Source organism: Mustela erminea, chromosome 14, assembly GCF_009829155.1.
Source record: "Mustela erminea isolate mMusErm1 chromosome 14, mMusErm1.Pri, whole genome shotgun sequence".
Classification (NCBI taxonomy): Eukaryota; Metazoa; Chordata; class Mammalia; order Carnivora; family Mustelidae; genus Mustela; species Mustela erminea.
The window spans coordinates 86,068,096-86,080,531 of NC_045627.1; the positions used below are offsets into that span (position 1 = coordinate 86,068,096).

At 44.7% G+C, this 12,436-nt stretch overlaps 1 protein-coding gene across 1 annotated transcript in view; it reads left to right on the forward strand.

The window, feature by feature from the left end:
- Nucleotides 1-10,969, forward strand: part of FANK1 (fibronectin type III and ankyrin repeat domains 1) — a 97,435-nt gene extending 86,466 nt beyond the window's left edge. The window contains exons 6-11 of the mRNA XM_032313681.1: nucleotides 768-833; nucleotides 5,971-6,136; nucleotides 9,645-9,788; nucleotides 10,329-10,406; nucleotides 10,577-10,621; nucleotides 10,716-10,969. Of these exons, the coding sequence (XP_032169572.1) occupies nucleotides 768-833; nucleotides 5,971-6,136; nucleotides 9,645-9,788; nucleotides 10,329-10,406; nucleotides 10,577-10,621; nucleotides 10,716-10,769 (553 nt within the window). The 3' untranslated portion in view covers nucleotides 10,770-10,969. The remainder of the gene's footprint in view (nucleotides 1-767; nucleotides 834-5,970; nucleotides 6,137-9,644; nucleotides 9,789-10,328; nucleotides 10,407-10,576; nucleotides 10,622-10,715) is intronic.
- Nucleotides 10,970-12,436: the final 1,467 nt, after the last annotated feature.

Sequence of the window (12,436 nt, forward strand, 5' to 3'; positions counted from 1 at the left end):
AGGCTCTGGTCAGAACATGGATGGGAGGGAAAAAGGTGTGGGCAGGACTCCCCTTCTTCTTGCTTTCCAGAACTCTACCACGTGCGGGCTGCCCCCAAACTCAGCTGTTTGCAGCCCGAAGTTCTACACCACACAGGAGAGAATGTAAACGTGTAGAATCCTATGGTGAGGAAGAGAGGTAGCCACTAAATTCTATTTTACAATATATTTTACATGTCCCAGGAAAACTGATTATTGGAATAAGAGTGTCTTTAAAAAAAGAAAGAGGGAAGGATATTAATTCTGGAAAACAAACTTCCCCGAGAGGTTGCTAAGAGAATTTTCCCCGATACACTCTATCATCTCTATGCCACACAGAGGCATACACACTAGTGGCTTATTTTACAACCATATTTATATTTAACTACTAAAGTGCCATTTTGGAAAAAAAGACCTATATTTTATTAAATGCTGCCATTTGAAAATCTATTTAAAATGGCCATTAAAGTGACAGCAAATTAGCTTGACAATACAGTGTGTTTCATGTGGTATAATTTGTTTTCAATGAATAATTCATGTGAGGAAGGAGCCCTCCCCTTTCTTTTTTTTGGTGTTGAAGTGGTAGTTTTCTGGTTTAATAATGTCCTTTGAAGCCAGCCGGCCTCTGAAGGTAGAAAGGAAGTGTGGAGATGTGTCTGAAATGTAGTGCTGTGTGTGTTCCCGCTTTACCGTGGGTTCCTATCCATCAAAGCTGCATCTCCAGTGACCTTCCGATTTGTCTCCTGCAGGCTTGTGAAAATCCTTGTTTCTAATGGCACAGATGTGAATCTGAAGAACGGAAGTGGCAAGGACAGGTGGGTGGTGGGATACGCCCCCAAATGTCCCCCTACTTCGGTTACCAGGTTTGTGCCCAGACAGTTTTTGATTTAACCCAAATATTTGCAGCAGCTTCTTTTGACAGGGCTGTATCCCAAAGGGAAGAGGTCGATGAACAAAGCCTGGCTTATTCATTCGTTGTCGTATTCCTTCACGCGCCGGCACGAAGTGGGCTATACCTTGTACGGCCGCCACCTGCCCTCGCTCAGCGCCTGGCACACGCTTAGTGCTCAGTGACCGGTAGCCGTGATGGTAGCCATTGCCAGGGCCGTGCTGGGCATTTGGCTGTGCCTGCGACACTTGGGGCCCCCTCCAGGGATCTCCTTACACTTTGCCTTACTCTCTTAACTAAGCCTCTTAGGGGTTCCAAAGAAGCACAAAGCAGTCACGATGAAAGCTACAGCCCAAGAACTTCCCGCGGTGGAGGCGTGGAGTGCCACACGGGAGAAAGTGACAGAAAGAGCACGATACTTGGAAACTCTATTCAGCCAGATTAAAGAATGCTCTACAAAGACTTAAAAATGATCCATATTCTAGTAAAACACCCTATACAATAAAATGGACCAATTCCTTATAAATCTAAGAAAAAAAATCAATTTAGAAATAATACATGGCCATGGCTATAGAGAAAATCTTTTGGAAATTTAGGAAGGAAAAAAATAGAATTTTGGAAGGGTCCCTAACAGGGCCTAACAGTGGTGATAGCGGAAACCTAAACGTAGAAAGAAAGTGGTACACTGCGTCTACACCAGTACATGGGATAATTTCACTGAAATTATCTTTTCGATGGTACATTTTCTGGGAAAATGTAAATCCTCAAAACCAGCCCAAGACACAGAAAATCTGAAACAACCGATATCCGTGCAAGCACAACCAATATCTGTGCCAGCAGTTAGAAAACTTAGGAAGGGATTCTGAAACAGACTCGTGGGGGCCTGTTGTGCCCATGCGCTTGGGAGGAGCGTAGGTAAAGACTGTAGATAACTTACTTAGCAGAGGAGTAGTTGGACCATCACCAAGCATAACCTTACTGCTGAAGTCTGATGGAGAAAGAAAGCTCTTTGTATGTTCATATGTGTGCAGACAGTCATGCCCCTTCCATCCTAACTCAGGGGGTCATGCAGGATGTAAGGATGTCTAGAGTAGGACATTTCTCAACGCAGTAGACCAAAGGTGAAAACCTAGGTATGTACAGAGGCAAAACAGTAATTTGGTATAACTGCACACCTTTCACTAGTTAAAATATCTTTACTCTTTTAAAGTGCAGGATGCTTTCAGTCCTGGGGACAGCCTCTGGAGATAGGAGCACCAGCCTGTGGTGATGGAGAGAATCCTTTGATTGCATCATAAAAGCTTAGTTATCATATCAGATGACCAGCTGTCATTCCTAGTGTTGACAAATGGCTTTGAAAAGTTATTAATGAAACCCGTAGGAGTGGGTGAGAGCCATAGAGCTCCATGTCGAATCCAGACTCGCCAGTGGTCAGGTCATATGACCTTGGGTAGTTACTTAACCTCTGTGTGCTTTATCTACGAGGTAAGGATGATAAAAGTCCTTACAGAATTGTGAGTGTTTAACAAGTCACTACAAGAAAAGTGAGTAAAAACAGTGCCTGGCATGTTTCCTTGTTTTGTCACTTTATGACTGGTATTTTGAAAGATTTTTTTTTTTTTTTTTTTTTTTATTCAACAGACAGAGATGGCAAGTAGGCAGAGAGGCAGGCAGAGAGAGAGGGGAGGAAGCAGGCTCCCTGCCGAGCAGAGAGCCTGAGATCATGACCTGAGCCACCCAGGCGCCCCATGACTGGTATTTTGGAGTGCTGGTCAGCCTGGTGAGAGGTGAAATGTATGAGACCTGGCTCCTTTCTTGCAGTGCCCAAGTGAGTCAACTTTCAAATACTTGGACTTAATAAGGAAATTTAGTAAAGTGGTCAGCTACTATTTAACAATTTTTTTTTCTTAAATAACAGCAGTAATCAGTTAATAAGTATATTGAGGGAAATAGAATAAATATCTAATGGAAGTGAGAAATTTGTATTAAAAATCCTATAAAAATGAGATTAAAAGGTTTAAAAGAATGGCATATACCATATGTGGTATACCATATGCCATACCTACATCATATGCCAGAATGGCCAGATCGAAGACTGCAAAATTTTCAGGTTTTCCTGAATGAGTATATAGACCAGCATAGCCTCAAAGGGAATTATTCTTGGGAGCCTGTCAAAATGATTTTGATTGACCTGGAAGAACCAAGGGATGACGCCATCTACTAACCTTATTGAAGAGAAATGTGGAAAGACTTTTGACAGTTATTAAAATGCCTTATAAAGTTTTAGTGATTAATGTAGTATATGAGATCGATACAAATAATTGAAAAAAAAAATCTGTGGAATGAACTAGAAATAGTTCTTCATATACGTCGGAACTTAATACGCCACGATGGGAGCAACACAAACTAATGAGTATCAGAAGAAAAAAAGGTTAAATACTGGCCTTGTATGGCATGCATCAAAATAAATTCCGGATGGGGCGCCTGGGTGGCTCAGTGGGTTAAAGCCTCTGCCTTCGGCTCAGGTCATGATCTCAGGGTCTTGGGATCGAGCCCCACATTGGGCTCTCTGCTCAGCAGGGAGCCTGTTTCCCCCCCTCTCTCTGCCTGCCTCTCTGCCTACTTGTGATCTCTGTCTGTCAAATAAATAAATAAAATTAAAAAAAAAATTCCGGATGAATTAAGAATTAAATAGAAAAGACAGAACCAGAGAAACTACAGCATGTGTCTGGTCTTCTAACAAGGAAGGCAGAATCACTGAAATAAATCACTAAAGAGAAGACTAAAAGTACATGACACGTTTTTAAAAATTAATTACAAAGTAAAGGGTAGCCTGGGAAGAGATTTGCAAATGTATTATAGACAAATGACTTGTGTATTTAATGTGGGGGTGGGTGCGTGTACCTTCCCCACAAGATACACAGTAGAAACGAGCAGTTTACACGAAGACAATTCATAGCAGAATAAATTAAAAAGTTAATATGCAAAAGTGCCAGTAATAAAGTAAAAACTTACTGTCCTATTGTGAATTAAAAGAGGATAGTAGCGTTGGTAGAGTGAGTAAAAGGGACCCTTATTGTTGCAGTCGATACGATTGTAAATGGACTTAAGGGCTCTGGAAAGCAATGCATCTAACGGGAGCCTCACGTTTGCACTAAGCATTTGGCAGTCTGCATGGGAAGAAAGCACCACAAAGCCTGGCCAGCAAAGGGCCGCGTTTGCTCTTTTCTGGGAGCCTCCGAGACCTGCGGGCCTTGTAAGGATCCAGAGAGTAGGTCCAGAGATGCAGAGCCAGAGATGCGGGCCTCCGCTTCCACTCCAGCCGCACTCAGGGCTGAGCCTCAGAGCTGGACGTCCTGTTTATCACTCAGAGACTTTCTAGAATTTCCCTGTTGGGAAGACTTCCTTCGGCACTGCCCCCCACCGCCACCCCACCCCAACTCTGTATTTTGAAAAGTTCAAACATTTAGAAAAGTCGAAAGAAGAGTAAAGTAAATTTCTATGTACTCACCGCTTAGGTTTGGCTGTTGTCAACATTTTGCCTTTTTTGCTTCTCTTTCTACATTTTTTATTCGCCTTTTTCTCCTTACTTGCCCATTTCAAGGTTAATAGGCATCTGATTCCTCAAAATTCTTCAGTATTTCAGTGTGGGGTGTGGTCGCTAATCTCTCCTTCATAAAGATACTGTTTCCTGCTGAAATTAGCAAATAACCTATGGGGTAATCACGGTGTGAATATCCTGTTCTCTGTTAACTTTTACCCAACGATTTTAGCACCCACTGATGGGCCTTACCCAGATCCGTTATTTAATTGGAATTGCCAAAGTGTGATTTTCTAATTCCACAATGTCGTCCATATCGACTGGCTGGCAGGCTTCGGAGAAGAGGGCTTTCCCTCATCACTCGACGATGGACTATATTTTCTTCTATAAAGGCAGAGTAAATGTTTTTATTTAAATACAAATATTTAGAGTATGGAATTGGCTTAATACCCATCTATAATGTCAAATGAGTATTTTTTCTCCCCTCTGCCTTTTTTGAATATCTTCACAGACTCATGGATATTTTAAAATCCAATATTTTACTCAATTTACAGTGATTCCTTTTTAAAATTGAGATGTAATTCACACACTCCTTTAAAATTTGGTCCTTGGGGCGCCTGGGTGGCTCAGTGGGTTAAAGCCGCTGCCTTCGGCTCAGGTCATGATCCCAGGGTCCTGGGATCGAGCCCCACATCGGGCTCTCTGCTCAGCAGGGAGCCTGCTTCCCCCTCTCTCTCTGCCTGCCTCTCTGCCTACTTGTGATCTCTGCCTGTCAAATAAATAAATAAAAAAAAAATCTTTAAAAAAAATAAAATTTGGTCCTTAAGGAACATATTAACGACGCTGTGCCGCTGTTGCTGGTCGAATTCCAGAGCATTGTCTTCAGCCAGAAAGAAGCCCGGTGCTCACCGGCAGGCACTCCCAGTTTCCTCTCTCCCGGCCCCTGGAAACAGCTACCCTGTCAGCTCGTCCCCAGGATTTGCCTGCTCTGGGCATTTCACGTAAACAATCCTACAACGTGTAGCCTTTTGTGTCCAGCTTCCTTTGCTTAGTGTGATTTTTTTTTTTTAAAGATTTTATTTATTTATTTGACAGACAGAGATCACAAGCAGGCAGAGAGGCAGGTAGAGAGAGAGGAAGGGAAGCAGGCTCCCTGCTGAGCAGAGAGCCCGATGCGGGGCTCGATCCCAGGACTCTGGGATCATGACCTGGGCCGGAGGCAGAGGCGTAACCCACTGAGCCACCCAGGTGCCCCTAGCGTGATGTTTTTAGGTTCATTTACGTAGTGGCATAACATCAGTGCTGCTTTCTCCTTTTTATGGCCAAAGAATATTCCATCGTATGGGATGCCGCCTTATGTTAATCTGTCCATCTGTGGATGGACACGACATTTCCTATGAAGAATTTTCATGGCTTTTCCACTCCCATTAGGATTGCTTAGTCTAAACCAGGCAGGGTAAAACGGGGACCGGAGTGTGGTGGCTGTACTTAGAGCTGTTGCCGCCCCCTCCGTGTGTTGCAGTCTGATGCTCGCGTGCTACGCGGGGCACCTAGATGTTGTGAAGTATCTCCGAAGACACGGCGCGTCCTGGGAGACCAGAGACCTCGGGGGCTGCACGGCTCTGCACTGGGCTGCGGACGGAGGCCACTGCAATGTCATCGACTGGATGATAAAAGATGGCTGTGAGGTACGGGATCTTCCTTCTCAACTACACGCGTCGTGAAGACCTTGTGGTGTTGATCCATGGGGTTTAGGAGAAGTAGAGCCTTATGTGGATGCCTTTGATTTGCTGAACTTAGAAATACTGCAGAAAGCTCTCTGACTTACCAGTAAGAAGGTTCCTGAAGCCTGGGAAAAAGGGTCTTTATAGAACCGATGTGATAGCTGAGGCTTCACATTGTCATGGAGGTTTGTCTTAATAGGACAAAAAGAAACTGCTGAATCCAGGGCTGGACCTGATGATGCTTCTGCTTATTTATGCCGGTGTCCATTCGCTCATTATCTCTTCATTCAATCTGTCCACAAAGATTTACTGAGCACCGGCCATGCACCAGTTGCTAGCTCAGGTCCTGGAGACAGGAGACGTGGAGAACTCTTACAGCCATAGGGCTTTTTACTGCTCTTAGAATGAGACTGTTTTTATTCGTGGTTTGCTTTAAAGATTAACCACTACAAAACCCTTCCCAAGAGCAAACTGACCATATCACAAACAGAGCATTTCAGCTGCTTGTGCCTTTACCTTGAAGCAGGCATGTGGGTAACCCTTCTGGTCTCGTGTTATCAGACAGTGCAGGTTGGACTTAGTGAATAGAACTGGTGTTGTTGGGCTTCTGTAGCTGTTTGAAGATGAGTCAACAGAATTAGCTCAATTATGGTAGCGGCTGATAACTTTGGAGAACTTACGTTCAAGGCTTGAAAGAAGTTAAATAAAAATTTCAAGGCATGGAAATAAGGAATAGTAAACAAAATGCTCTCCTAATTGACGTTGCCAGATGGTGCAGAGTATGGAGAAATTAAACTGATGACCTGGAAAATAAACTCAAATTGAGAGGAGTCATGTCTCCTGGAAGATGTTAGCAGATTTGTTCTGGCTTGTGTCTGAAGTGTGACTGAAGGAAAGCCTTGCCTTTTGCAATTGTGGGGTCTCCCTGGTTGCCACTGCTGTCTGCAAAGGGCTGAAGAAAGGGGCCCTTTGAAGGAAAAACCTCAGTAGCTAAGATAATTCCCTTTTTTCACATTTTTTTTTTCTCTTTTAGAAACATGCTCGAGAAGTGGGAAGGATTAGCACGTGGGCCTCAGTGGTGGGGCAGGGCCGCACCTGCCCTGGGTGGTGATAAGAACCGTGGTTGTCTTGTTTGCTTTATGATGAACTCTGCTCATGCTTTGGTCTCAGTAGAAGTCTGTAGTTAAAATGAATTTTGACCTTTGCTGAATGAAGGGCAGGTTTCTGCCATGAGTATTTAAATTCTGTAATTTTGAAAACAAACTTTCTGGGCTTCAGATACGAGCATGTTTGTTTGTAGGTAAATTCTTTTTTCTTTTTTAAATTAAGATATCATGTTATTTGTTTCAGGGGTACAGGTCAGTGAATCACCAGTCTTACACAATTCACAGCACTCCCCATAGCGCATACCCTCCCCAATGTCCGTCACCCCGCCACCCATCCCTCCTAGTTCCCTCCCTCCCAGCAACCCTCCGCTTGTTTCCCAAGATTAAGAGTCTCTTACCGTTTGTCTCTCTCCCCAGTCCCATCTCATTTCGTTTTTCCCTCCTTCCCCCCACGGCCCCCCACCCTGCCTCTCAAATTCTTCGTATCAAGGAAACCATATGATAATTGTCTTTCTCTGATTGACTTATTTCACTCAGCATAATACCCTCTAGTTCTATCCACATCATTGCAAAGGGCAAGATTTCATTTCTTTTGATGGCTGCATAGTATTCCATTGTGTATAGACCACATCTTCTTTTTCCATTCATCTGTTGATGGACATCTAAGTTTTTTCCATAGTTTGGCTATTGTGGACATTGCTGCTATAAACATTCGGATGCACGTGCCCCTTCCAATCACTACATTTGTATCTTTGTGGTAAATACCCAGTAGTGCGATTGCTGGGTCATAGGGTAGCTCTATTTCCAACTTTTTGAGGAACCTCCATGCTGTTTTCCAGAGTAGCTGCACCAGCTTGCATTGTTTGTGGGTAAATTTTATCTTTTCCTGTAGCTCTGGAGCTACAGGAACGTTACCACTAAAGATTTCTGTGAGGTCAGTTGGTGGCAGACCGTGGATATCAACAGGAGTGCCTCCGTGTTCTCAGCAGAGGGGCTGCCCCGTGTTTGGGTGATGGTAGGAAGGGTCTGGGAGCCAAGCAGGGCACTGTGGCCACCATTCGAGAGTATCACGATTTCCTACTGACAGTGAATGACTGGCATGGGGAACCGTCTCTACGTTTAATGAGCCACATGACCTTAGGAAAGGTGTTTGACTTCTCGGAACTTTGGTTTCATCACCGGTAGACCAGCAATCAAAGCACCTACCCCATTTAATCCTCAGACCCAAAAGAGAAAATGAGCGTGAAAGTTCACGGTCCGCATAAAGCACCCCATAAAACAAGGCGATGATTTTATTATTTAAACACAATGGAGTCTGCTGCTCTGAGCTTATTTGTTATTTGCATGAGAAAGAACCGCAAATCCTCATGATGTTCGGGGGATAATCTCCTCTGTACAAATAACCTGACCTGTCCCAGGGACTTTGTGGCAGTCCCTAGTTTTTTCCCGCCTTCTGGTGTTTTACTGACATGTTCGAGTAATACTCCTGTAACAGAATTAGGGGCGTGTGTGTGTGTGCACGCGTACATACACCTATCGCCTTCGGTATCATTCTTCAGGGATTGGTGAGGTCTTCCCTGGAATGGGGGGAGGCAACGCTCACATAGTCTTATTCTAGAATATGGCTTTTACATGACCTCGAGAGCTCCCAATCCCTGGATTACTGGGAAGTGGCCATCTTATTACTAGTCCGATTGAGTTTGGAGAAGGTACTAGGTTGGCCAACTCTCAGATTGGAATTTATGTCGTAAATCTGGATGCTTAGTGTTGATTCCACCTGTAGTTCTCCTGCTTAAAGTTAATCCATGTTGATAAGTGTAAGGGTGTGTGTATATGTTACTGTCTCGTTCCAGAAAGGAGTTAAAGCTGCTTACAGAGACACTAATAAGGAAACAAAATAAACTTAAAAAAAAAAGGTGATGAAAGATAGTCGAGAAAATAAGATCTTTAAAAAAAGACTTTATTTATTTGAGAGACTGCGCACCCACAACAGCGGTGGGGAGGGGGGCTGAGCAGGGAACTGGAGGCGGGGCTTAATCGCAGGACCCCGAGATCATGACCTGAGCCGCTTAACCCACTGAGCCCCCCAGGAGCTCCCCATCTTTCAACCCCTTGAACAAAATGTAGGTGATGAAGTTGCTGGCGGATGTCCTGGGCCTCTCAGCCCCTGTAAAGTTCTAACACAGCTTCTCACCGCACGTGAACGTGAGTTAGCTCTGTTCCCTCGAGCCTTCCCAAGTCTCACCCCTTATGGGCTATCCAGCTCAGGGGCATTTGGGCAAGGAAACGTTCCTTTATAAGTTTCTGATGGGTATTTTTAAGGAAAAAGACACTGGACTGAGAGCAGCTCTTCCTCTGGCATAAAGGTAGATGCTGTGGACACGGGCTCAGGATGGACCCCCCTCATGAGAGTTTCTGCAGTCTCGGGAAACCAGAGCGTCGCATCTGTGCTGATTGAAGCTGGAGCGGACGTGAACATTAGAGATAAAGATGGAAAGACCCCGCTCATGGTATGCCTCTCTCCAGAACATAGCCTGGCTTTGCGGGATTAAGGTCAGAGCTGCTTCTAGAATTAGGCGATTCTTGTGAATTCAGCTCTGTACAAGCCCTGGGTTTTTGCTGTCTGTATATTCCCCACTGGCCTGTTAATAAAGGCATGATAATGTCACTGCAATATTTTTGTTCTTTTTACAACTATTTCTTTAAGGATTACTGGCCCCAGTCTCCTGGGCCAGTAGCAGCCTAAACCGATCTGTTCCAACAAAGAACATGCTGCTTTCTTGTGCTGGTCTGGGCTAGCGTTTCTCCTGTCCTTGCGGTGCGGGGGAAGGCAGACTGGGCTCCGGCTTCCTCGCACTCAGCGTAGCAGCAGAGTGAGAGCACGCATCTGTCGTGTGAAGTCACAGCGGCCCTGGCTGGCTCTGCCTTCTTGGGAAAGCCTCTGGCTGATTTCCCCGGGCCTGCCATGCTTGGGGTCCACCCTGGCTGCCAGCCTCCTCCTCTGTGGGAAGCGCAGACTCGCTCACACCCCACTGTCGTTGGTTTTTTAGGTGGCTGTGTTAAATAATCACGAGGAGTTAGTTCAGTTACTTCTCAGCAAAGGGGCGGATGCAAGTGTGAAAAATGAGGTAAGGAACTCAATCTTTATCTAAAGCCTTTCCCTGGAGAAGAAAGAAAAAAAAAATATGTAGAGAGAGAGAGAGAGAATATTGTATTGCATATAATTGTATATAATTGTATTAATTGTATGTAATTGTATATTTTTATATATATATATAATTTTTGTTTTCCCTTTCAGTTCGGCAAAGGTGTCCTAGAAATGGCCAGAGTTTTTGACAGACAGGTTGGGATGTTCTTTCTGATTCTCGAGGCTAACTTTGTGGTACTTTAAAGAACCTCGAACCTGGGATGACGTTCACCTGTTTTTGTTTATCCAGAACGTGGTCTCCTTATTAGAAGAAAAGAAAAGAACCCAAATGGCCAAGAAGTAGTCCGTCTGCTGACCAGGGCGGCGCTACTGATTTCGAAAGCCCAAGCGAAACACAGTCAAAACGCAGCCATTGAGCTAGAGACTAAATTCCGCATCTTTGGGGGCCATACATTTGTTTATTTGTTTAATTGAAGATTCAGTGACTTTTGTAACGTACAACTGTTCCCACTTTGAAATACATCTTTTTTTTTTTTTTTTTTTTTTTTTTTTTTTACCTAAGCACGTGCGCCTGTGGTGTCGTCATTGGGCGTCTGCCGCGTGGGGATGTTTTCTTGCCCTCGTGCCTTTTGCAGTTAGACACGAAGCCAAATATTTATGTATTAGAGCTGCACAGACACGGGTCCCCCGCTTCCCGCTCCTGCCCCCTGAGCTGTCCTCCGAGCCGGTCCAGGACCTTGTGGGAATTCTTCCCCTCATGTGTTTTCAATTACAGCCTTGACTCTCGGCTTCAGGCCGTCCAGGCCGGGTGGTCAGCCCGGTGTTCCCTTCTGGAGGGACGTTCCTGGAAGCCCAGGAGGCCCCGTGAAAAGGTTTCTCCTCAGCTGTTGGCCTCACATCAAAGTAAAAAAACAAAACAAACAAAAGTATTTCAGACTCTGATTCTGCTCTGTTAGAGGAGTCTGGTGGAGGGTCAGTCTTTCTAGAACAGACCTAACTGAGCATGTGTTTGCATATCTGTATGACAAAGAAGACCTGGCCTGTTGGCATGCTGACGACTGTGCCAAAGAGAAGTATATTAAGTTAGGCTGCAGAGCAGAAGGGGTTTTGACACTGTGCACGCAGCTGGAAGGCAAGCAGGCCTTAACCGCAGTGAGGGCTGCCGGTTGGGAGCTTAGACACACGTGTGCGGGAGCTTGAACTCGCAGACACACGTGACCGTGAGCCAAGTGAGCCAGCAGACCATAAGCCTCTTGTGTCTCCAGAGACAAGTGGGTTAACTCGGCCCCAGGAGAAGACTGACCACAAAGGTCCGCACCAGAGTGGAATTTTCTCTGCCAGAAAAGCCCGATTAAAAGGTAATTAGAGCTCCAAAGCTCTGGGGGGATGGGCACAAAGTGCAGTAGATTTTATTGATGTTGGCAATTCTCAGCTTTATTCCATACAGTTTCTAGAATGTCCAGGTCTGGAATTGGATCTGTGGGTCATAGATTGTCCTCTCTTTACACATTTCATATGGGTTTTACCTTTTGTACAAATACAGATTCCTTTATTTCTGCTCTAATCTTGATTATTTCCCTTCTTGCGTGTGGGGTTGGCTTAATTTGTTGTTGATTCTCCAGTTCTTTAAAGTGTAAAGAGAGCTGGTGTATTCTGGATTTTTTCAATTTTTTTGAGAGAGGCTTGGACGGCTGTATTTCCCCCTTAGGACCGCCTTTGCTGTATCCCGTAGGTTTTGGACTGAAGTGTCTTCATTCTCGGTTTCCATGAATTGTTTGTAAGTTTCTTCTTTGATTTCCCGGTTGATCCAAACATTCTTAAGCTTATTCCTCTAAATTTGCTAGATTAAATTTTTAAAATCTCTCTCAAAATCAGAGCATAGTTGGTCATGATCTCAGGGTCCTGGGATCGAGTCCCACATCGGGCTCTCTGCTCAGCAGCGAGCCTGCTTCCTCCTCTCTCTCTCTGCCTGCCTCTCTGCCTACTTGTGATCTCTCTCTGTCAAATAAA